The sequence below is a fragment of the Cervus elaphus genome, chromosome 1, assembly GCF_910594005.1.
Source record: "Cervus elaphus chromosome 1, mCerEla1.1, whole genome shotgun sequence".
Classification (NCBI taxonomy): domain Eukaryota; kingdom Metazoa; phylum Chordata; class Mammalia; order Artiodactyla; family Cervidae; genus Cervus; species Cervus elaphus.
The window spans coordinates 42,699,251-42,724,695 of record NC_057815.1 but is presented as its reverse complement, the minus strand read 5'-3'; the positions used below and the strand labels follow the sequence as shown (position 1 = coordinate 42,724,695).

The following is a 25,445-nucleotide window of genomic DNA, read 5'->3' as shown; positions in this document are numbered from 1 at the left end:
TGTGTCTGGTATATTCCATAAACACAAAATCCCAAACATGCATCAAATGAGTCAATATTACATATAATTATTCCTGACCTTCTTGTAATCAATAGCAGCAGCCATAATCCTACTTTAAGGTAAGGGTTTTACTGTTTGTCCTAGGTTGCAGTGGAAGGTCAAGGTATCAGGCCAGACACTTGTGGCCCTTTGGTAGCTCAGTATGTGTAGAACAGAGAATGGAAATAAATTTCTGTTGTCATCCATGATGAAAGACGAAAAGGGCTTAGACTACCTCACTAAGCTCATCTTTCTCATATGTACTTCAAATCTGTGCAACAACTATTTTCATGGAAAAAGAGCTAACTGTGCAACCAGGAAAGTTTTACACAAAAAGGAAGGACTGATCATTTGATGGAACCTTTGTAGGGATGTCAGTTTAGATTTGGTCAAGGATTTCACAAATGTAAAAAGAGCACCCAGATGTGACCCACTCCAAAAGAAAGGTCTGATAAAGTGGAACCTTGATATTCTGTTTAATATTCAATATCACTGGGAATTTATAATCTCCTTTCAACTACCATACAAAGATAAAGCACTATCCTGTCGTCAGCCTTTGGCATGACACATCTACCAATTCTTAGAAGTTTTTGGATTTGATTTTAAAAATGCATCCTCTTTATTTATTTATTTACTTTTGGCCATGAGGCTTGGAGGATCTTAATTCTCCAACCAGGGATTGAATCTGGGCCCTTGGCAATGAAAGTGCAGAGTCCTAACCACTGGACTGCCAGGGAATTCCCCCAATACATCCCCTTTAAAAACACATTTCTAAAAAAAAAAATAAATAAAAAATAAAAACACATTTCTGATAGATGTGCTGCAAGGCTCTACATTTATAAAAGTTGTCTACCTCCAGTCCTATATAATCTTCTTGCCCTCCCCTGAGTTAATCTTTTGTTTATAAAGAATATGGCTAATTCTCTTAAGGGGGCACTGTCAGGCTTTAAAGAGATGACTACATAAATGTTTTAACATCAAATTTGGTATTGCTTTTAGACAGAAATACTTGCAATACTTCACAAAAATGAGACTGTCAAAATCAAGCTTTATTAAATCATACTCCACAAGGTTTCTTTCCTGGTGAGTAATATGTGTGTGCGCATGTACCTGCAAGGTTGCCCAGCTGTGTCTCACTCTGTACCCCATGGTCTGTAGCCCACCCGGATCCTCTGTCCATGGAATTTTCCAGGCAAGAATACTGGAGTGGGTTGCCACGTCCTACTCCAGAGGACCTTCCCAATGCATGGATGGAACCCAAGTCTCCTGAGCCTGCCTGCATTAGCAGGTGGATTCTCTACCACAGCACCACTTGGGAAGCCCTGAGTAATACATAGATCAAACCGAAAAAGAAATTTAAAAAATGATTTCACTGTTACATGCTCCACCCAATAATCCTTTCAGGCCTCTATGTGCCAACAGATCCTTCCATTACATCAAGCTAGAAGGATCTCATCAAGTCGCAAAGCAGACAGCATTCCTTCCTGGGTCCCATTTTATCTGAGGAGGGCTCCCATGTGAGACCAAAACAGCCTACAGCAGTGAGACTGAACATACATATCCTTGTTCTTGGAGTGAAAAGCTGATTCCAAAGAGAATACCCATCAAATATAAGCTTCTGAGATCGGTTACTTAATTTTAGAAGTGTCCTCTAAACCCAAATGCTGAGGGAGCAAGAAGCAGAGTAACAGCAGAGTTTTGAGGGGTGAATGATCACTTGCCTTAACAAATGTCAACACCTTGCCATATGGATTCAAATGGTTTGACTTCAGGGACCCAAGTTTAATTTTCTCTTCTTTGGCACCAGGGTATCTGTTGTCTACTCTTTATATTTTATCCTCCCAGGTTCCATAAGGGATTCGCGGCGCACAGGGAGACCTACCCACTAGACACACGCTCTAGAAAAAGCCAAAGATAATGCAAGGCCAGGATTCTGGTCTTTTCCAGGAGGAAAATGGCCTTTTCCATTGTCATTCGACAATGAGGGGCAGAAATGCCAGAAACAGGAGCACTGTAAGGGGTTCCCAAACCAGACAGGGTCAAAGTTCATGAAGGAGATCCAGTGTTCAGAAAAGAACAGGAGAATTTGTAGGAAGTAAAAATGTAGAGATTTGGACTGGCATCCGACTAGAAGAAAAAAAAAACCTCACTGCAGACTCAACGATCCCCTCCCCTCCAGCTATATGCTCTCTTACCAGAGCCTGAAAGGCCAGCAGCGACGACACGACAGAGTCTCAGTGGCCGAAGAGCTCCCACTTCCGAGTCTGCAAGGCAACCGGATCTGACGTCACGACTAGGCGCCAAACCTTGTGGAATCTCATCAGGGCGCCGGAAGTTGGGTGTGTCGCCCTGCGCAGGGAGCGAGCGCGCAAACATTCCCACAGCGCATGCACTAACTGGCTGCGACAGGGCGGAAGTGGCCGGAAGCGGCCTTGGGGTTGGTTGTGTTGGGGGCGGGTAGCGTTGAGCTGGGAGAGGGGCGTTTCGGAGCTCGGTAGGAGTAAACGGGCATGGGAAACCTATGTATGGGCAATATCTATGAGTTGTTGAACCCTGGCACTGCTAAGGCTCCTACGGACTTCTGCTTTCTATTTTTCCCACCGATGTTCCTTACTGAAACAGCTTCTGTGATTCTTCATAGATCATTTTTGTCTGTGAAACAACAGTAGCATTAACAGTAACTGAAACTTGTGAGCTGTTATTAGGTGCCAGGCAGTGTGTTCAAATATGCTGTCTTTCATTGGGTTGCAGTTTTCTTGTTTGTCAGGTGAAGAGGATGCAGATCCTCAAGGGTACTCTGAAGTTACACAGAGGCAAACAGTGGAGCATACTTTTCAAGTGCAAGTGAAAAGACAATACCTAGAGTGATGGAAAGTATTTGTAAATCACATTACTGATTTAAAAAATTATATCCAGTTATATTAAAAAGTCTGTAACTCGACAATAAAACCTCAAACAACGTGATTAAAGAATGGACAATGGACTTGAATAAATATTGTTATATAGAAGATATGCAAATAGCCAACAAGCACATGAAGAGGTGCTCAATGTCACTAATCATTAGAGAAGTGCAAGTCAAGACTACAATGAAGTGCCACCTCATCCCTCTTAGGAAGGTGATTATGAAAAAGTAAAAAGAAAATAAGTCTTGGTGAGGACGTGGTGAGATAGGGACCCTTGTGCATTGCTGATGGGAATGTAAACTAGTGGAGTACTTCAGAAAAAATTTGGTGTTCCTTAAAGAGTTAAACAGAATTATCATGTGATGCTGTGATCCTACTTCTGGCTAAATATGCAAAGAAATAGTTACTTGTACAGCACTGTTCATAGCAACATCATTTGTAGTAGGTAAAAGGTGGAAACAACCCAAATGTCCATTGACAGATGAATGGACATACAGAATGTGGCATATACATACACGTGGTTATTATTAAGCCTTAAAAGGGAAGGAAATTCTAATACATGCTACAACATGAATGAACTTTGAGAACATCATGCCAAGTGAAATAAGCCAGACACAAAAGGACAAATACTATATGCCTCTACTTATATATGGTACCTAGAGTAGGCAAATTCATAAAGACAGAAAGTTAAATAGAGGTTACCAGGGACTGGGGAGAGGGAGGAATAGGGAATTATCTTTTAATGGGTAGAGTGTTTCTTCAGTATAATGAAAAAGTTATGAAAATGAGAGTGCTGATGGTTGCACAACATTGTGAATGTACCTAATGCCACTGAATAGTACACTTAAAAATGGTTAAAATGGTGTTTTACTTTATTTTAACACACACACAGACATGTACATGTACACACCAAATGTTAAGCAATCGCAGAGTGCCTATTATGTTCTAGCATTGTTTTAGCTCCTCAAGCTACAGTAGTGGAAAAAAAATACAAGTCTTCCTTTTTGGAGCTTACAATCTGGTGAGAGTGGAGCATTTAAAATCAATGTGCACAAGGTGGAATTTTCAATATATAGTTCCAAAATAAGTGGGTAGCTGTGTGATTTAAAAGTTAGCCAATATATTAGACCTTTACACTTTGGATTAAATTAGTCCAAGATGGATCAGAGATTTAAATATATAAACCAGGAAAATGCTAGAGGAATTATTGGAAGAAAATTTTTAAAAGAATAATCTTAGAATGGGAGAAGGCATTTTTAAATACAAAACAACCTAGAAGCCATAAAAGAACAGTGAATTCTACTACATGCAAATGTTTGTAAAATGTGTGTAGAAAACCAACCCTAAGTAAAGTCAAAACCCAAGTAACAACACTGTGAAAATAATGCAACTAATTTGCAACTAATTTGAAATTTGCAACTAATATCGAAACAAAAGATCTAGTTTCCCAAATATGGAAAGGGTTGTTGCAAGTCAATAAGACAATCAAAGGATATGAGCCTACATTTCATGAGCAGGAAAAGCAAATGATTCACTCCCATTTTTAATGAGAAAAATGCAAATTAAAATTAAGCCAAGATTCATTTTAACTTCTCTGATTTACAAAGTTGAAAAAGCTTAGTAGTGCACTTTTGGATTGTGTATGAAACAATAGGCACTCATTAGAATTATGTATTGGTCCAGCCTCTATGAAGTTCAATTTGGCAATATTTCATTAAATGACAGGTGAAAATACATTATGGTTCTGCAGTTGCATTTATTTGTATTTGTTACAAATAGTCTTAATGTTCAAAATAACATTAGAACATCGTTAGAACTAAAACTATAAAAACATCTTTGTGATCTTGGGTTTGGCAAGGATTTCTTAGAGATGACACCAAGTGCACAATCCATAAAAGAAAAAAAAAGGGTAAAACAGATTTCAGCAAAATTAAAAACCTTTGCATTTCAAAAGACACCATTAAGAAAATGAAAAGACGAGTCACAGACTGGTAGATATATTTGCAAATCATATATCTGTTAAAAGACTTGTATTTGAAAATATATAAAAACTTTTACAATTCAATAGTAAGAAGAAAAACAAATAACTAAATTTTAAAAGTTTTGAATACATGCTTCATTAAAGATATGATGAGAATAGCCAATAAGCACATGAAAAGATGTTCAACATCGTTAGTCATTAGAGAATGCAAATTAAAGCCATAATAAGATACTGTTTTACAGCCCCTAGAATGGCTACACTAAAAAAGATAGTAATGAATATTTGTGAGGATGAGGAGAAAGAGGAACCCCAATCACTTGTCGCTGGTGGGAATGTAAAATGGAACAGCCAGTTTGGCAAACACTTTGGCAGTTTCTTAAACTGTTATAGATAAATTTACCATACCACCCAGCAATCCTTCACTCCTAGGTAGCAACCCAGAGAAATGAAAACATATGTCCACATGAAGACTTGGCACGAGAATGTCCAGAACAGTGTATCGTATGATTCCATTTTTCCAGAAAAGGCAAATCTAAAGAGACAGAAAAGAGATTAGTGACTGCCGACTGAGCTATGAGGGAAGCCCACAAAAACAGCACAAGAAACCTTAAGAGACTGATGGAAATGGTTTAAATCTGGATTATGGTGATGGTTGTACAACTGGGAAAATTTGCTAAAAATTACTGAGAACAGGTGAAGTCATGTAAGGTGAGTGATTTTATAGTATGAAAATTATACCTCAGTACAATTTTTAAGAGCTTCCTTGGTGGCTCAGATAGTAAAGAATCTGACTGTAAAGCAGGAGACCCGATTTGATCCCTGTGTCTGGAAGATGCCCTGGAGAAGGGAATGGCTACCTACTCCAGTATTCTTGCCTGGAGAATTCCATGGACAGAGGAGCCTGGAGGGCTAGAGTCTATGGGGTCACAGAGAGTTGGACATGACTGAGCAACTACAACTACTACAATTTTAAAAAATGACATTTCTACAGTCATTGTGGCATTGTAAGAGCAAAAGAACCAACTTAAACGTCCATCAGTAGAGGACTAGTTGAGAAAATTATAGGGGATCTGTCTAAAGTGGCTATAGTTTTAAAAAAGGAGCTCCTTTGTATGTTGGTATAAAGTAGTCTTCAGATTTTATTGAGTAGAATATAATTTTGAGAAGTGCAAGATGTATAAGGCAACATTTGTGTGAAAAATATGGGGAGAATAATGCACACTTGGAATTTGTTTGTATATGCCTAGAGTATCTCCAACATAGAGTATTTTTATATATCTTGTAAGACTGTATTGTTATTGTTCAGTTGCTCAGTCATGTCTGACTCTTTGCAACTCCATGGACTGCAGCATACCAGGCTTCCCTGTCCACCATCTCTCAGAGCTTGTTCAAAATCATGTCTATTGATTCCATGATGCCATCCAACCATCTCACCCTCTATCATCTCCTTCTCCTCATGCCTTCAATCCTTCCCAGCATAGGAAAGATTTTCTAAAGAGTTGGCTGTTTGCATCAGGTGGCCAAGGTATTGGAGCTTCAGCTTCAGCATCAGTCCTTCCAATGAATATCCAGGATTGATTTCCTTTAAGATTGACTGGTTTGAACTCCATGCAGTCCAAGGGACTCTCAAGAGTCTTCTCCACCACCACAGTTCAAAAGCATCAGTTCTTTGGTGCTCAGCCTTCTTTGTGGTCCAACTCTCACATCCATACTTGATGACTGGAAAAACAATAGCTTTGCTGGACCTTTGTTGGTAAAGGTCTCTGCTTTGTCTCTGCTTTTTAATATGCAGTCTAGGTTTGTCATAGCTTTCCTTCTAAGAAGCAAGTGTCTTTTAATTTCATGGCTGCAGTCACCATCTGCAGTGATTTTGGAGCCCAAAAAAAATAAAGTCTATCACTGTTTCCATTGTTTCTCCATCTATTTGCCATGAAGTGATGGGATTGGATGCCATGATCTTAATTTTTTGAATGTTGAGTTCTAAGCCAGTTTTTTGCTCTCCTATTTTACTTTCATCAAGAGGCTCTTCAATTCCTCTTTGCTTTCTGCTGTAAGGGTGGTGTCATCTGCATATCTGAGGTTATTGATATCTCTCCTTGCAATCATGGTTCTGGCTTGTACTTCATCCAGCCCAGCTTTTCATATGATGTACTCTGCATATAAGTTAAATAAGCAGGGTGACGATATACAGCCTTGACGTACTCCTTCCCAATTTTGAACCAGTCCTTTGTTCCATGTCTGGTTCTAACTGTTGCTTCTTGACCTGCATACAGGTTTTGCAGGAGGCAGGTAAGGTGGTCTGGTATTCCCATCTCTTGAAGAGTTGTCCACAGTTTGTTGTGATCCACACAGTCAAAGACTTTAGCATAGTCAATGAAGCAGATGCTTTTTTCTGGGACTCTCTTGCTTTTTCTATGATCCACTGGAAGTTGGCAATTTCATCTCTGATTCCTCTGCCTTTTCTAAATCCAGCTTGAACATCTGGAAGTTCTCAGTTGACATACAGTTGAAGCCTGGCTTGGAGAATTTTGAGCATTACTTCGATAGTGTATGAAATGAGTGCAGTTGTACGGTAGTTTGAGCATTCTTTGGCATTGCCTTTCTTTGGGACTGGAATGAACACTGATCTTTTCCAGTCCTGTGACCACTGCTGAGTTTTCCATATTTTCTGGCATATTGAGTGCAGTACTTTGACAGCATCATCTTCTAGGATTTGAAATAACTCAACTGGAATTCCATCACCTCCACTAGCTTTGTTCATAGTGATGCTTCCTAAGGCCCACTTGACTTCACATTCCAGGATATCTGGCTCTAAGTGAGTGATCACACCATCGTGGTTATCTGAATCATGAAGATCTTTTTTGTATAGTTCTTCTGTGTATTCTTGCCACCTCTTCTTAATATCTTCTGCTTCTGTTAGGTCCAAACTAATTTCTGGAAACTAGTATTATTGTTTGCCTCTGGAGAAAGCAACCGGGTGACTGGGTAGGGAGTGAGAGGGATGCCTTTCACTGCTTATTTGAACTGTGTGAATTATGACTTACACAGAAAGTAAATAAAAATGTAAAAAAAGATATTCAAATAAAGGAGGTTGTTTGCCCTTTCCATTTTTCTTTCTAGAATTACTTCCAATAGGTGGCGCTCCTGAAACACCATACAAGTTTTGTTGTTCCATCGCTGAGTTGGGTCCGACTCTTTGCAACCCTATGGACTGCAGCAAGGCAGGCTTCCCTGTCCTCCACCATCTCCCAGAGTTTGCTCAAGTTCATATCCATTGAGTTGGAGATGCTATCTAACCATCTTATCCTCTGCTGCCTTCCCCAGGCACCCAGTTACCCAGTTAATACAAGTTTTGCTTTTATTTTGAGAGAAGCCTAAATTTGCTCTGATGGCCTTTCTTCTCCATTTGTCACCTTTGGGAAGTATAGATTTAGGGCTGAAAATTTCTCTGCTAGGATTGCCCCAAAATGTATTGCTTTGTTTCTGAGAACTGGATAGAAGGGAAGACACCTGGATTTTAAAAAATGCAATTGGTTCAGAAAATCAAATCATGCTTGGGCCCTGTTTCCCTGGCTAAAGTTTTTGTTTGATTGAATCAGAACTTCTGATTGATTGGAAGATTAATATAGGTCTTTTATTCCCCCTAATATATATATATATTACATTAAATATATATATATATATATTTTATTGAAGTATAGTTGCCTTACAATGTTTCAGGTACACAGCAAGGTGATTCAGTTATACATATACACAAATATTACTTTTGAAATTATTTTCCATTACAGGTTATTACTATTACTTGGGCTTCCCTGGTGGCTCAGACGGTAAGGAATCTGCCTGCAATGTGGGAGACCTGGGTTGGGAAGATCCCCTGGAGGAGGGCATGGCAACCCACTGTAGTATTCTTGTCTGGAGAATCCTGTTGGACAGAGGAGCCAGGTGGGCTACAGTCTATGGGGTTGCAAAGAGTTGGACACGACTGAGCAACTGAGCACACAGCACAAACATACTATTTATATATGTGTATACAAAAGTTTCCTACTATGCTTAATAAAGGCTTGAGAATTATAGATCAGTGATTCTTAACTGAGGGCGACTTTGCTCCCAAGGGGATATTTGCAGTATGTGGAGATATTTTTGTTGTCAGAACTTGGCGGTGCTGCTGGCATCTGGTGGAGAGAGGCCCGGGATGCTGCTATAAATCCTACAATGCACAGGAGAGCCATCCCCCTCCCCCCAGGAAATTATCAGTCAACTCTCCCTACCCTCCCATCCTTATAGCTGCTTGGGGAAAGGAGATAGGCTTGGCAGTAGTCGGGAGGGCAGGTAGTGCAAAGGCACTTCCTTAGAATTAGTGTAGAAAGACATACCTACTCTGAGTCTTGGGTTCAGTTCTTCCTCAGGTGGCTGTATTGGTCATCTTCCCGTTCCTTAAGGGGCTACAAAGGACATTTTATCATCATCCTCTATGAATTAATTTGATATGTATTTTTTAATTAAAAAAATTTATAAAATTTTTTAGCTTTTACTTTCAATGTCTTTAATTTTTTTCACCTTTCTTCAGGTATATAGATTTATGTTTTTTGTCATTTTTTTAATGTTTAAGTTTTATCAGAATATAGTTGATTTACAATGTTGTGTTCATTTCAGGTATCAGCAAAGTGAGTCAGTTATACATATATCCACTTTTCTAAGATTCTTTCCCACTTGGCCATCACAGAGTACTGCGTAGCGTTCCCTGTGCTACACAGCAAGTTCTTATTAGTTGTCTATTTTAGATATAGTAGTGTGTAAATGTCAAGCCCAATATTCTAGTTTATCCCTCCTCACTTTACTCCCTGGTAACCATAAGGTTTTTTCCTACTGATGCATACTTATTGAGTGCTCTTTCTGTTCAAGGTTTTGGAGTGGTTTCTTTATGGTCCTGGGGGCAGACGAGGACAAGGATAAAGGGAGGTGCTGCATCTAGCTCTCTGTGTGGTCCCTAGTATGTTCTTCAGCTTTTCTCACTAGATCCTGACCTCAGTCTCTCCCGACCGTTCTCTTTGTTTCATCCATCCTACCCAAAGGGATAACGATGCCATTGTCTGTTATGTCCTAAGCAGTTTTGGTTTACATAGTAACTTCCAAATAACTTGCCCATCCCACTCCCATTCCAAATTTTTACCACTACTAACTAGCAGTGTCTCTTTGATTTCATATTCACTTACCTGGTAGAGCTGGTCATTGTTCAACAGCGTCTGCTTGTCTGAAGCTGCACAAAAAAATAAACAAAATGTATGCATAAACAAGACAGAATGAATAATAAACTGGGTTATATTCTCCCAATGGAGTACTGAATAGCAATAAGAACACACACAACATTATGGATGGATCTCACAAGCATATTGTTGAGTGAAAGAAGCCACACACAAGAGCGCTTCATGTGTGAGTCTATTTACATAAGGGTCAAAACCAGGCAGAAAGAATCAATGTTGTTACAAGTCAGGAGAGTGGTTGCTTTGGGGACTAGGTAGAGGCTGGAAGTGACCCCAAGGATTAATTCACTTTCTTTAACTGGGTGCTGAATGCCTGTGTGTTTGCTTTGTTAAAAAAATTTTTGAGCTGTATATATGTGATTCATACACTTTTGTGAATGCAGGTTTTACTTAAATAAACAGATTTTTTAAAAGTACAGAGGACAGGGACTTCCCTGGTCGTCCAGTGGTTAAGAATCCATCTGTAAGTGCAAGGGACACAGTTTTGATCCCTGGTCTGGGAAGATCACACATGCCATTGAGCAAGTAAGCCTGCAAACAGCAACTACTGAGCCTCTGTGCCCAGAGCCCATGCGCTGCAACTAGAGAAGCCACCACAATGAGAAGCCCTTGCGCTGCAACGAAGAGTAGCCCTGCTTGCCACAACTACCAAAAGCCTGCATGCAGCAATGAAGACCCACAGCCAAAAATAAACAAATAGACAAAATTAAATGAACAGTGAGTAATTTTTTAAAAAGTACAGAGGACAAATCAGAGAGAGTTGTATCCTGAAACAGGCAAATATGCTATGAAAACACCAAGTGTCCTTTTCCTTCTGCCTTCAGAGTCAGAGCCTCACTGGACCATGCTCATCAGCAACACGTGCCAACCCAGCCTCTTCTATTAGGTCTCTTTTGGTAGGAAGGAGGCTGAGGGTCCCAGATGGCCTCAGCTCTCATCTAAGAACATTGTTTTTTGTTTGTTTGTTTATTTATTTGGCTGCGCCGGGTCTTACTTGTGGCATGTGGGATCTAGTTGCCTGACTGTGGATCAAACTCTGGCCGCCTGCACTGGGAGTCTTAGCCACTGGACCACCAGGGAAGTCCCTAAGAACATTCTTTTACCTCTTGACTGGCGAGCTTCTTCCTGCCCAGCAATGAAGTAGACCCCAACAGCAAGGAGGAAAATGCTGACGATTTCCGTGAAGATAAAGCCGACCACAGTGGCTGGATTCAGTTCAATGCAGTTCTGACACACTGTGGGGAGAGGGAAGGACAAGAATTCCTTCAATTCTGGATTTTTTTCTCTTGAGATAATATTTCTGTCCAGGGCAGCAGGCCTCTCTGGGGGTGGTATGGCACGGGAATTGCCTGAAAGATCCTTGGACTAAGAACTCAATGCTTTTCGATGTTCCTCTATTGCGCAGGAGTCCTGGGGAAATCCATGTGGTTTTACCACCAGCAACTATTGAAATAAAAGGAAGACCATATCCCATTCTCCATGCTACAGTCACTCAACTTGTAACCTCCCGTCTCTTTTACCTATCCTAACTTGGTTTATATACACTGCTGACCCTCCAAGCAGTGGGGCCTACCCAAAGGTGAGCCAGGCTTTATAAGACAGGCTATGCTTTTTCAAAATGTTGGGGGAACTGCTTTGTTAAATTTTTAAAACAGTAAGCTGAGATTAAGAAAGCTGACTCTTACATTACTGTTTAGCATCTATGTCTACACCCACCCCAGACAAGAAGCTCACCAGAGCAGCCGGTACTGCTTAATTTCACAAAAGCAAACCAAAGGGGATACGTACTTCTATAATATATTTGGAGTGATTTTGAACTGTTATTTGCTCCTTCACATTTATATATCCCTCGAGGGTCTTTGGTACTACTTCCAAGATTCCAAGTACGTTTATCTGTGTTTCCAGAACTTATGTCCTCCGTATCTTTAAACCATGTGACCTTCTTTTCATTCGTGTCACAAATCAGAATTACGGAACCATCTTCTCGATTGTCATCCACTTTTACTGAAAAAGGAAATGTCTGTTAAGATCTTGCCTCTGAAATTCTCCCTGTCTTGGGGCACACATGATTCACATGGGAATCTGGTTAGAATTCCAGGTTCTATTCAATAGTTCTGGGGAAGCACTGGGAATTGGCATTTCTAACACACTCCCAGGTGAAGCCAATGCTGTTGATTCATAGGTGGTGCTTTGAGTAATGCCTAGCTGCTAGGGACCCGTTTCTCCTCCAAGCACCAGACAATGAATTGTTTAGCTCCAGGAAAGCCAGGGAGGTCAAGACTGGCCACTGATTTGGTTAACAATGGAAGGGTTTGCTCTCTATCCTTTATCATCCCATCTCTTCTAGGCTGTTCACTTGCTCCCATAGGACTGCTATTGTGAGAGGCCATATTTTCATGAATTTCCCCAGTTTGATGATAGAAAGAAGCCATTTCACCTACCTTCTTTCACCTGGGCCATAATACCTGTAGAGACAGAAGACAGAGGATCAGTTGGGCATGGAGTCCTTCAGATCTCCTGATGTATCATTTCCACAGTCATTTGAGGCCAAGATGAAGAGAGAGAGCCTAATCCATGTGAGTGACAGTATCTGTACTTATTTCCCTGGATGGTGGCCTAAACCACCAAACTGAATTTAGGGTGTTGTATAATAAAGAGTTTGTCTAGTCTTTGTTCTGGGCTTCTGGGAGGGAGTTTCTCAACACTTGGAATTTTATGAATGAGAGGATTGCCTTTGTGATTCTTGGTGGACCCTTGGATCACATATGAATTTATGTTAAAGAGATGACTCAGGATGGGACAGGCCAAGACCAAACATGTGATTAGAGAATTGGGACTTTGAGCTCTAGGAAGTAGAGGAGGGACTGGATATTGAGTTCAGTCACATGATCAATGAATTCAATCAATCGTGCCTATGTGATGAAATCCCAAGGAAAACTCAGTGGCATTTCCTAGTTGGTGAACATATCAACATGCCAGGAGATTGATGTATTTTAATTCTGCAAGGAAAAAGCATGGAACCTCTGTGTTCAGGACCCTCCCAGACTTCACTCTATGTGTCTCTTCATTTGTCTAGATCTAATTTTTTTTTTATAATAAAACTGTACTAGTGAGTATAGGGCTTTCCTGAGTTCTGTGAGCTGTTCTAGCAAATTCTGAGGTGGTTCTTGGGAACTCTACAGATTTGTAGGCTGTTCATCAGAAGTGTGGGTGGTCTAGGGATCCCTGAACCAGTGCCTCCCTTTTAAAGTGAAGATAGTCTTTTTGGGGACTGTGCCCTTCACCTTTGGGGTCTGATCCCAACTCTGGATGGTTAGCATTGCACAATTGTATTGCACTATATGTAAGGGTATTGCCTGTACAGTGTGGAATGCTCTGCTCCTTTAGCAGCTAAAGCCTTGGAAAAGATTGGGTGTGTACTAGCTGAAGTCTTTTAGAGCAGAATTACTTCTATACTGTCCAGCTTTGGTGATCCATTTTTGTGTGTGTAAATCCTGAATGTCCCGAAGGAGTTAGCCACTACATAGCCCTCAAATCTGTCTCAAAACTCAGAGTAGTAGAGTTGCATGCTAGACATACTATAGAGAGCCAACACTGGAGTTCAATTCAATTGGATTTAATCCAAACACTTACCAATCACTATTATGTGCCTGACATGAATAAGAAGTGTGGAAGAAAAGGGTGGTAATACAAATAACTAGTTGTTGCTTCTGAAGAGTTTACAGTGAAGTGGAAAATAACCCACAAATGTAATAAATGTAATAGTACTTACAAATTATCATTTAGTACTTGTATAAATGCATATGGAAAGGGGTAGAAAGTATTGATTTTGGCCAAGAGTGAGGGGACAGGGAAAGCTTGACAGAGACAATAGCAGTCTTAGAACTTCACACAGAGTTGAACTGAACTGTTTATGAATACCACTTAGCACAGTGCTTGAAACATGGTAGGAGCATTATATGTTTTGAATGAAAGTATGAATGGATAAATGAAAAAAAAAAAAAGCAAGACAAAGAGTTAAGCAGATTTCTAACTAGCTCTTCTCCCCAGCAAGCTGGTCACTGTGAGAGGAACAAAGAGTTCTCTCATTGTAATCCTGATACCATAGAAAAGACAGTACAATTGATTGCTGACATTTAAAATTTTGATTATCTGAATTCTAGTTCCTTCTAGGACTTGAGAGCTCATGTAACCAAATTTCCTAGGTTGATGGGTGAGAGATCTGAGTCCAGAGGGAGGAGGCATCGCCAAGTTCACCTGGCGCATTGGTGACTGAGCTGCACACAGAACTCAGGTTTCTACGGCTCAGTCCGGGGCTTTTTTGCTCAACAGAAATAGCTGCTACACAGGCCTTCAGCACTGCCCCTCACCCTGTGTTGTCTTCAGCTGGCTCTTTCTCTATTCCTCTCAGAAATAATTCTAAACTCCAACGTCTCTTGTAGTCCCCAGCTCAATCATCACCCAGCTCAATTTTAGCAGGTCACATTGCTGCCCACTTAGTTCATTGAAAACACAGATGCTGTAATGGCTCTTTCTTTTTCAGCTTCTTTTCCATCCACAAGCCTCTCTAAGGCTGGAGCCATCTGCACTTCTTCCTCCTAGTCTCAGAGGGTGAGACTGCCTTGTGCTCTGTATCCTTGATCCCACTCTTGCAGCCTTTCAGTGTCAGTTCCAGGGCCTCCCTCTACTTGCTGTCTTCTCCTTTAGCTTGGAAATGTGCTCAAGTTTCTTTCACACACACACAAATTTCTTCTTAGAGTCTGCTACTTCTCCACTTACCACTCAACCTTTCCAGCCTTCTCATCCAAACTTCTTTAAAGAACATTTTACACTTGCTGCTCTTTCCCCGCCTTGCCCTCCACCTTTTACTCATTTCCATTTGGCTTCCACTCACACTACCTCATTTAAACTCTTTGAAGTCATCCATGACCTTTGTTTTGCCAAATCCCACAGACTTAAACTTTTAAATATATTCTTCTATCAGTGGATGTATCTTTAGCATTTCATACTCTTGGTGATTCTCTCCTTCTGGAAATTCTCTACTCCCTTGGTTTCTATGGAATTGCACTCACCGATTATTTCAGTTCTTTGATCATTCCTTTATCTCTTTCCTGACATTTTTTTTCTCTAACTTTCCTTAACAGTGATATCCTCACAGTTCCATCCTCAACCTCCTCTTCCTCACATCTCACATAATACTTGAACAATGTCAACAACTTTAAATGTCTAGAGTCCATATTCCAGGCATCGACCCAGTTCATCCACTTCCTACTGTATTTGCAAATGAATATTCGTACAAGTACCCTATATTGCGCATTATACTCAGTCTGGAAATGTTGAAACTTATCACTTCAATCAGACTATGGGCTCATGGGGGGCAGGTTATTATTTACCTTTTAGTTAGTTAGTTAGTTAGTTAGGTCGCTCAGTCGTGTCCGACTCTTTGCGACCCCCATGGACTGTAGCCCACCAGGCTCCTCCATCCATGGGATTCTCCAGGCAAGAATACTGGAGTGGGTTGCCATTTCCTTCTCCAGGGGGTCTTCCCGACCCAGGAATCGAACCCGGGTCTCCCGCATTGCAGGCAGATGCTTTAACCTCTGAGCCACCATATTCTCTACTAGGATCGACCTCACACATATTTGTTGACCAGCTGACCAACCAAGTGAGTGAATGCTCTATGAGTCTACTCTTAGCTGGAGCTCTGAGTTAAGGAATACAAACTGTTTCTCTTCAGGCTCCTGGCCTGTGCCCTTTGGGCTACATTCAAACCTAAGATGGCGGCATCCGGGTCCTCTCTCAAGTCAATAAGTCCTCTGTTTTGATTTCTTAAGAGACAAGCACTCCACCTCTCCCATGGAACACTGCTTCTCTCTAGCAAATAAACTTCATTTTTGCCCTTCCTTCTTTGAACTTTAGGGTGACATCTCAAGGTTAGGGGATCCCAATACTCTTGTCCCCCCTGGTGATGGGCTTCTTCCCTTGAGCCCTTCTCTGGACTGTCAGACCCCCTAGCTAGCCCTTACCTTGAAGAAAAGTGACAGCCAGGATGAGGACAGCCAGACGCTTCCCCTGCTCCATATCCATCTCTGTTCTCCGCAGAAGCACTGAGCGGCCCCCAGCAGCCAGCCAGCCAGCCTGTGCTAGCAGCTAGCCTGGCCCCGCCCAGCATCCTTAGGGCTGAGGCCCTTGTGAGCCTCCACCCTTGGCTGCTAGTGTGGGCAGGGTGGGGGCAGGGCTCAGGAGGGCTGCAGGTGCAGATGTCTCTGACTTTCCGTTGGGGAGAGGAGTGTGGGAGGTGGAGGGGAGGGAGCAAGACAGAGTGTTGGATTTCCATCTCAGAGACTCGGCTTATACAGAAAGTGCCCTTGGGTGCGGGGTGGGAGGTGGCCTGGGCCCCTTTCTTCATGAGGACGATAAACACTTCCGCCATCATCTGTTACTTGGAGCTCAGCCAGTTGTTGCCTGTTGCTAGCTGTTGTTGTTAGAACTGATGAACTTAGCTGGGAACCCTTAGGTGCTTAGGGCTGGAGCTCTGAATAGAGAGCCACCTCAGTTCAGGGATTTTTTTCACTGCTCTTTGAAGATGAGATCATCAAAGTGGTGCCTGCCTGGAAAGGAATAGGTAGGATTATTCCTCCAGGACAGGAAATGCATTTCTAGGGACAGGGTCCTCAGCTGAATTCCCAGGATCTCAGGCCCCTCAGCCAGTTAGCCAGTGAATCAACAAAAACATACAGAGCTCTCGTCAGGTGTTTGGAAAACAGAAGCCAGCAACGCTTGTAGAATCTCTACCCTCGGGTAAAGTATGGTCTAACTGCAGCAGTGTAGACAGTTTTGGATCTCCATATCCCAAAAGGAAAAACTCCATTTGTCTCCTGGGGAAGCTCAATTGTGCCTGTGACTTAATCATATTGCTATTATTATTTTTAATATTTATTTATTTATTTGGCTGCACAGGTCTTAGTTGCAGCACGTGGAATCTTTGGTCTTCTTTGTGGCATGTGAACTCTTAGCTGTGGTGTGTGGGATCTAGGTCCCTGACCAGGGACTGAACCCAGGCCCCCTGCATTGGGAGTCTTAGCCACTGGACCATAAGGGAAGTCCCAATTATATTGTTATTAATAACTCTTACTTAGCACATGTGAAGTGTCAGTATTAAGTGTTAGTTGCTCAGTCATGTCTGACTCTTTGCAGTCCCACAAACTGTTGTCCTCCATGCTTGTCTGTCTATGAGGTTCTCCAAGCAAGAATACTGGATATGGATTGCCATTCCCTTCTCCGGAGGATCTTCCCGACCCAGGGATTGAACCTAGGTCTCCTGCATTGCAGGCAGATTCTTTACTGTTTGAGCTACAGGGAAGTCCTATGAAGTGTCAGGCACCATACAAACATTCTGTTTGAATTCTTTTCATGATATGGAGGGAGTTAGTCTCTGGAGAATTCTGTGACTGGCACAGACCCAGCAGGTAGACAGTATTGGAGCCAGGATGCAAATCTCTCATTAGCGGGCCCCTAAAGGCCAACCTCCCGCTGATAAGAAGCTACTTAGTCTGGTACCCCAGGAGGCCCAAGAAGGAGCTTGGGCAGGGTCCCAAGAAAGACCAGAAAAGGGAGGAACCTAGCTGGTATGGCTTATAGAATGGGATTCACAGCTTCTATCAAGGGTTTTGAGAAGTGGCAGTTTTCAGATGGAGAGTAAATGTAATCATGTTGCTGACAGGAACTGAGTTTCTTATTTTTCGTCAGCAGCTCAAGAAAGGACACTCTGAATCTCCTTCTACTTCCTAGAAGTCCTGGCATCCTTTTCCATAGCCTCTGCTTCCAGCTTCTACCCCACTCCCACACTCCATACTCTGAGAGAGAGCGATTTGCAGCTGCTTCTTTCCTACCCCACCCCCAGCCTACCTCTACCCCAGCCGCTCCTGTCACCAACAGCAGACAGAGAAATAGGCGTTTTCTAGTTCCTCCCCCACCCTTTACTTTTTCCGGGTACCCGCGAGTCAGTTGGGGAAAGGCAGCTTTAACCCCGGCTGATAGTCTGTGACCTGTGTCTGTCTCCTGGATGAATTCTGCTGGGAGATGGAGCACAGCAGGTTTCTCTCTGGCCTGATACTGGCTGCCCTTCTCTCCCAAGGTAAGGCTTCTTCGAGTGCACCGGGGCTTCGTGGGGAAAGGACCTGGGAGGGACATTACCACCTGGAATGAGGGCCATTCAAAAGCGCCTCAGTACACCAGTGTTGTCAAGGAGGGCCGTGTTGGGATGTAGCACAGTGTCTGGGAAGCACAGGCTCTTGGCTTTGACTGACTCTAACTAGGGGGGCATCTTGGCCTTCAGTATCTCTCTGAAGACCTCAGGCCAGAGATCTATAGGAAGTTTTGTAGTAGGTGTGCGACTGAGCCTAGGGCTGGTAATGGGAGCTTTGTTCCATCTAGGGTAGATAGCCTCCGGGGTCCAGGACTCCAGGTCATGTGGACACCATTACATCACCACCTGGGGCCATGGCCCAGCACTCAGGGAAATGCTTCAAGAGAAGTTCAATTGCGGCTGAGCAGGAGTGAGGGCAGATTTGGGGTGATAGAATGACGCACTCAGCCCAGTTTGCATGGTTTTAAAACTGATGGTCTGATTTTCCAGGAATTCCCTCAGTTCCAGGCAAACCAGGATGAGTGGTTACCCTAGTAGTCAGCTTCTTTGGGAGAGTCAGGATTTCCACTGGAAATGGATCCCCAAGGAAGACATGAGTGTATGATGTGGAGCATCTGATGTACATGTGTCCCCTGAGAATATATGCATGCTTTCTTGACAGGCACAAGGAATGGCTCTGGGGGGGATTTTCTAAAAGATGCTCTTCTATCCAAATTGGTAACTGACTATGAATCTCAGGGGCAATGTAGATTCCACTTCTCCCTGGGATTGGAGATATACATTCCAGTGCCTCTATGGGCTGTGGAGATGTTCTTAGTCAATAGCAATTCAGTGGTCCTAGAAAGATGCTGTGCATACATCCAGCCCTTGACTTGACTTGTGTGGAGCCCCAAGAAAGGATTCAATTAAAAAAAGTTTTTTTCTGACCCTCTCCCCCAAGCATGGGTAGAACAACTAGAAATCTTTACATGGGATTTGCCGTAGGTCCCCTTTTGGACCATTGGAATGGTAATTCATATTAGCTTCCCTCCTACCCCCAGCCATCACTGGCCCTGGAAAAGGCTTTGGTAGTACCATTCTCTGGGCAGTGGTTGACCATGAGTGAGGAGGAGGGAAAGAGGATGAGAAGTTGATGTTGGAGTGTGGCAGGTGGCTGGGAAGTAGAATTAGAAGTTTTCTTAGAGAAAAAAAATGCGGACATCTCCAGTTGAGAACCATTCTTCTGCCTTTCAATATCTCTTGGGTGTTTTAGCATTCTGGGCTCCCTTCCTACTTCTATTCAGTGATCTGAACACATTTCCATGAAGGTTTGGGATTAACCCAACTCCATGATTTTCTTTTTTGCTCTGTGTTCATCAGGGCCTGTCCTCTGTTTGGATTGCACCATCATGTCCTTCTCTCTTTTTTTAATTGGAGTATAATTTCTTTACAATGCTGTGTTAGTTTCTGTTGTACGATGAAGTGAATCAGCTATATGCCTATATATGTCCCCTCCCTCTTGGCCTTCCCTACCACCCCCCACTGTGTCCTTCTTGGTCTCTGCAGTTTGTGGGGTGCCTGCTGAAGCCTTTCTCTTGTGACTTCCGTCTCTCTCAGCAGAAACCTTGAACTGTTCTAGACTTGGATAGTGGTCCTTCTTAGGTAATGAGCCTCAGCAGAACAGTGGCCTGGTACAGACTAAAGAGCTTGCTCCAATCGTGGTATTTTTTTTCCTTAGTGAATCCCAGCGATCTAAAACTGATGGAACTAGAGGACAAAGTAATTTTGAAATGCAATTCCAGCATCACAGTGCTACAAGGAACAGCAGGACAAGAGGTGTCAGGCAATAAAAGTCTGGACTTAGGAAAACGTATCCAGGACCCAAGAGGAATGTATCAGTGCGGCAATGAAAATGCTAAATCTACTCTGCAAGTATACTTTCGAAGTATGTGCTTCCAGGATCCTTTGGGGGTGGAATAGGTGGGGGCATCCGGACATGAGAACTTCCTAGCTGGAGGGAGCTCTAGTGTACCGATTTGTGCTCTCAACAAACTGGCCTGCTCTTGTAAGGGTATGAGCCAGATTTTGAAGCTTTAAGTGGGAAAGAGCTTAATGGTAAAAGAGCAATAGTAGTCTTGTGACCCAAGCAGTAGGGGCTTGGTCTGGAGCCTGGCTGGCCTACTGCCTTTTTTAAGTTCCTACAAACCTGAGACTACTTCTTGGACTGAAGGTTAAAGGTGGATGTAGCAAGGCTCTTGGCAGGCCTTTTTCCAAGTTTGGGTCTTGATATGAGAGCTCCTGGGGCTGCCCTAAGAGGCAGAGATGGTTCCCTGATCTTGAAGACCCTCCCCTTCTCTTCCGGCCTCGCTTCCCCCACAGTGTGCCAGAACTGTGTGGAGCTGGACTCAGCCACCCTGGCAGGCATCGTCATCACCGACATCATTGCCACTGTACTCCTTGCTTTGGGTGTCTACTGCTTTGCTGGACATGAGACTGGAAGATTCTCCAGGGGTAGGTAGAAGGGACAGACCATGTGTATGTTGTGGCTGTGTGTGTGCACCTGCTAAGGAATGGGGCTGGCATTGGGTTGTGCCTTATCTGGGCTTCACCACTGCAATCTCCTAAGGACTCCTATAACTGGTTACTGACAGAACTTGGGTGCCCACAAAGCTCATGCAGGCTTCTGAGGGTGTTTGTAGCTTCGGTCTCCTGGCAGCATTCATGGGCCTCACTGTGCCACCTCCTTGGCCCTTGCTGACTGTCTTTCTCTGGGTCTTCTAGCTGCTGACACTCAAGTTCTGATGGGGAATGACCAGCTCTATCAGGTGAGCCCTGAGGGGAGAAAGATGAGAATGGCAGGAGGAGCGAGTGGGAATGGAGAACCTGACAGTATGTTTAAGGGGCGCGCGCGCGTTTGTGTGTGTGTGTGTGTGTGTGTGTGTGTGTGTGAAGGTCCTAGTGGGGAATTCATCACTGGAGAGTCCCATGAGTTCTCGTCTCTGGGTTCTGCTGGGGTTCCCCATGGGAGAGTTCTAACCCTGCCTCCCTGTTCCCCTTTCTCATCTCTTAGCCCCTTCGAGAGCGCAATGATGCTCAGTACAGCCGTCTTGGTGATAAGTGGGGTCGGAACAAATGAACCTGAGGCTGGTGGCTTCTAGGCACATCAGTTATCAACTGGACCATCTCTCCTTGCTCAGTCAAGAAAGATGTCCTCCTCTGCTTAGCAGGTGCCCGGATTTTTGAAGGTTCCTGGGCATGGCATGGCAGTGCTGCCCACCTGTGTCCTTCCTTCATGACTTCTGTCCTCTGCCCCCCATGGACTGTGTGATGGGTGATCTTTCACCATATCCTGGCCCACTGGTGTTTCTGTCCCACTGGTGGGCTCCCTGGATGCAGGACCGGCCTGCTGCATTCTCTTGGCTCCAGTCCCCTGTTAAATCCTTCTACAGCTTTGACTTCCTCACCGCAGGCGAGGGTGGGCTGCTGTCTTTATGTACACAGCCACATAGAAGTTTCCATGACATCACAAGTGGAGGTAGCAGAGACATCGAGGGCCCTGGGGAATCACTTCTAATCAAGGGTCTGAGAATGTGCAGGACAAAGTCCCGCTTCTCCTAAGTGGCTGGCCCTGGCTTTATGATCCCTGTGGACTGGTAGCCACCAACTATGCGGAGGTTTCAGTCAAGGCCTCTTTAGTACCCATTTCCCTGTATAGAAGGTACCATTCTGTTTTCTTTCCCTAGAACCTGTCCCTGCTCCGCCCTGCCTTCTGCATAATAAATTGGCATCAGAACCTCTTCATCATTTAAAACATGTGATCTTTTTCCACTCACTTGGAAAGCTGGAGTCTGAGACCGGGTGGGGAATTGGGATATTTTCAATAGATGTCATCTTTAGCCATTGGGTTAGTATTTGTTCTGAAACTTTGGGATTTATTTTAAAAATACAGTGACTTTTCCTGGCAGTCCAGTGGTTAAGATTCTGCACTCCCAATGCAGGGGGCCTGGGTTCAATCCCTGGTTGGGAAACTAAGATCCTGCATACTGCAAAGCCAAAAAATTTAAAAAAAAAAAATTTAAGCACAACTTGAAAAAAAATAAAAAATACACTTGGGTCCCACTTGGGAACGTGCTTGGGTCTCCAGGTAATTCTGAAGCAGCTCCAATTCAAAGACTCTCTGGTTTAGAGGAAGAATTGAAGCCACTTCTTCTTTTGTGTCCTTTATGCCCATTCCTGTCTACCACGGGTGGGAAACCCTCTTTCTATTCTCTGTGTAAGAGTAATTCAAGGAACTTCAGGGCAGTTTAATGAGAGCGGGAGTTTCTTAGGCCAAGGTTCCCAAAAGAGAAAATTATTAATAACCACATAGCCAGAGATCTGGATAATTCTTCCCTATCTCCTTGAGATACATACAGACTCTGACTCTGTTAGAGACAGAATGCACTTCCGATTTACAATGCTTCATTCATGGTTATGAGTTATTCCTTCCCTTTATACCCTTCTGCTGCAGTCCTAGCCCTAGATCCCTCTTTTACACAGGATCCGTCCTCCCCGGGCAAGGCTTCCACGGCTTGCACTGACCGATGCTCATGTCCTTCCCTTGCACTGCACACTTCCTTTGACCCTATGCTCCTCATGTACCCTTACATCCCCCTCTACTACTCACCAGTTCTCAACATTTGCTGTACACTGGATCTCCCGGGGAGCTTTCTAAGTCCTGATGCCTGTGTGCCACCCTCCAGAGAGTCTGATTATATTGTGCCTCAAGCGATTCAAATGTGAAGTCAGGGTTGAGAAACACTGCCCTTCACCTGAGCCCTTCTGGAAACTTGGGTCCCTTCAGCTGCCTCCCTTTTTTTGTGCTTTTAAAACAGCTTTATTGAAGTAAAGTGCGATGAATAAACTACATATATTTAAAGTGTGAAATTTCATAAACTTTGGCATATGTATACATTTGTGAAACATCACCATGCTTGGTTAGTATGAACCTACCCAACACTCCAGACAGTTTTCTTGTGACCTTTTGCATTCAGATTTTCCCTTAGTCGTTTATCCTCTAGGCAACTACTGAAAAGCTTTCTGTCATTATAGATCAGTTTCCAATTTTCTAGAGTTTTATGTTAAGTGAAATAATATAACATATACCCCTTTTTGGTCTGGCTCCTTACATTCAGCATAATTATTTTGAGATTCATCATCTTGTTGCATCTATTTATAGCTCATTCCTTTCTAATGTCAGTAGTATTCCATTGAATGGATATGCCACAAGCTGTTTATCCATTCACTCCTTGACTGTCTTTTGAGTGGTTCTTTGTTTTGGCTATTACAAATTAAGTTTCTATAAACATTCATATATAAGTCATTATATAGGTCATACATACAAGGACATACACTCTTATTTCTATTGGATAAGTACTCAGGAGTGGAATGGCTAGGATAAAATTTTTAAAGAAAGTAGTCTAACTCTTCTCTTTCCAGTCCCGTAGGAATTGGCTTCTCACTTACTACAAAATGCCTACTGAGAATTTGATCGGGATTGGTTTGAATTTATTGATCAGTTTGGTGCAAACAGATATCCTAGTGATATGGAGTCTTCCAATCCATGAACACATCTTTTTTATAAATTAGAAGGCAGATCTCCTTTTAAAAAAAAAAAAAATATATATATATATGTATATATATATTTTTGGCTGTCCTGGGTCTTTGTTGCTGCACGGGCTTTTCTCTCGTTCTCTAGTTACGTTGAGCAGGGGCTACTCTAGTTGCAGTGGCTTCTCTTGTTGCAGAGCACGGGCTGTAGGGTGTGAAGACTTCAGTAGCTGTGGCACTTGGGCTCTGTAGCTGCGGCTCCTGGGCTCTAAAGCACAGGCTTAAGAGTTGTGGTGGACGGGCTATGTTACTCCGAGGCACATGGAATCTTCCTGGATCAGGGATCGGAGCCCTGTCTCCTGCATTGGCAGGCTGATTCTTTACCACTGAGCCACAAGGGAAGCCCCCGTGAACACATTTTTTGGTCAGATTTATCCCTAAGTGTTTTAATCTAAATTCAATTTATTTACTAGCTAAAGGGCTATTTCGGTTCTCTATTTCATCCTCACTGGGTGGAATGCCTTCTCTTTTGTCTTCAGATTCTATCTATCCTTCCCTTCAAGACCCAGCTCAAGTCTCCCCTTCTCTGTGGAGCTTTCGCCGACCACCTCAATTCTCCGAGTACCTCTTAGGAGCACTGATACTACCATCTATAGCACTCCTATGCACACTCACATTTGTTCTGTCGTTTTTTACATAGTTGGCCTCTCTTACATAACTGTAAGCTCCCTAAAAACAGAAACTGTTTTTATCCTTTTAGTACTTAGCACAGTGCTGGTCTGTCACATGAATGATTAGAAAAGCAGTCATAGGAGGAATACCTAAGCAATTCAATACAGAATTTTTAAGTCAGGGAAATGGAGTGTTTCTAATGATCACAGTCAGCACTGGGTACCTGTTCAGAGTGTAGGAGTTGGACAGCCTGGGTTGCTAATTCCACCTCTGTCCCTGACTAACTATGCACTTTGGGTGAGTGACTTTACCTCTTTGAGCCCCCATATCCTCATTTGTAAAATAAGGACAACATCTATCTTCTCAGTTGTCACAGGATGAAACGAGGTAACTCTTGTAAAGTGCTAAGCACGATTTCTGTTGTTGTTTCATCACTAAGTCATGCCCAGCTCTTTCATGACTCCATGGACTGTAGCCCGTCAAGCTCCTCTGTCCGTGGGATTTTTCCAGGCAAGAATACCTGAGTGGGTTGCCATTTCCTTCTCCAGGGGATCTTCCTGACCCAGGGATCGAACCTAGGTCTCTCGCATTGGCAGGTGGATTCTTTACCACTGAGACACCAGAGAAGCCCTCAAGCACAATTTCTGCTGCTGCTGCTAAGTCGCTTCAGTCGTGTCTGACTCTGTGCGACCCCATAGACGGCAGCCCACCAGGCTCCCCCATCCCTGGGATTCTCCAGGCAAGAACACTGGAGTGGGGTGCAATTTCCTTCTCCAGTGCATGAAAGTGAAAAGTGAAAGTGAAGTCGCTCAGTCCTGTCCGACTCTTCAGGACCCCATGGACTGCAGCCCACCAGGCTCCGTCCATGGGAT

The 25,445-nt window shown here is 43.1% G+C and overlaps 3 protein-coding genes across 5 annotated transcripts in view; 1 reads left to right on the top strand and 2 right to left on the bottom strand.

The window, feature by feature from the left end:
* Nucleotides 1-2,374, bottom strand: part of UBE4A (ubiquitination factor E4A) — a 39,956-nt gene extending 37,582 nt beyond the window's left edge. Inside the window, exon 1 of one of the 2 annotated variants that reach the window (XM_043900476.1) lies at nt 2,235-2,374. The gene's annotated coding sequence lies outside the window, so the exon portion shown is untranslated. The remainder of the gene's footprint in view (nt 1-2,234) is intronic. The other variant, XM_043900485.1, reaches the window with a different exon arrangement.
* A 2,304-nt stretch (nt 2,375-4,678) lies between these two features.
* On the bottom strand, nt 4,679-16,536 carry CD3G (CD3g molecule). 2 transcript variants are annotated; one of them, XM_043900455.1, is made up of 7 exons: nt 16,211-16,536; nt 12,626-12,649; nt 11,973-12,188; nt 11,288-11,419; nt 10,137-10,180; nt 9,297-9,365; nt 4,679-5,455 (listed from the first exon to the last, which is right to left on the bottom strand). In XM_043900455.1, the coding sequence occupies exons 1-6, from the start codon at nt 16,269-16,271 to the stop codon at nt 9,315-9,317; spliced, it is 528 nt and encodes a 175-aa protein (XP_043756390.1). In that variant the 5' UTR covers nt 16,272-16,536; the 3' UTR covers nt 4,679-5,455; nt 9,297-9,314. The 2 variants fall into 2 exon arrangements, with proteins under 2 accessions (XP_043756390.1, XP_043756397.1); XM_043900462.1 differs by having other exon boundaries at nt 9,301-9,365.
* A 1,548-nt stretch (nt 16,537-18,084) lies between these two features.
* CD3D (CD3d molecule) lies at nt 18,085-23,220 on the top strand. The gene is made up of 5 exons (XM_043900443.1): nt 18,085-18,321; nt 20,051-20,257; nt 20,692-20,823; nt 21,094-21,137; nt 21,383-23,220. The coding sequence occupies exons 1-5, from the start codon at nt 18,267-18,269 to the stop codon at nt 21,446-21,448; spliced, it is 504 nt and encodes a 167-aa protein (XP_043756378.1). The 5' UTR covers nt 18,085-18,266; the 3' UTR covers nt 21,449-23,220.
* Nucleotides 23,221-25,445: the final 2,225 nt, after the last annotated feature.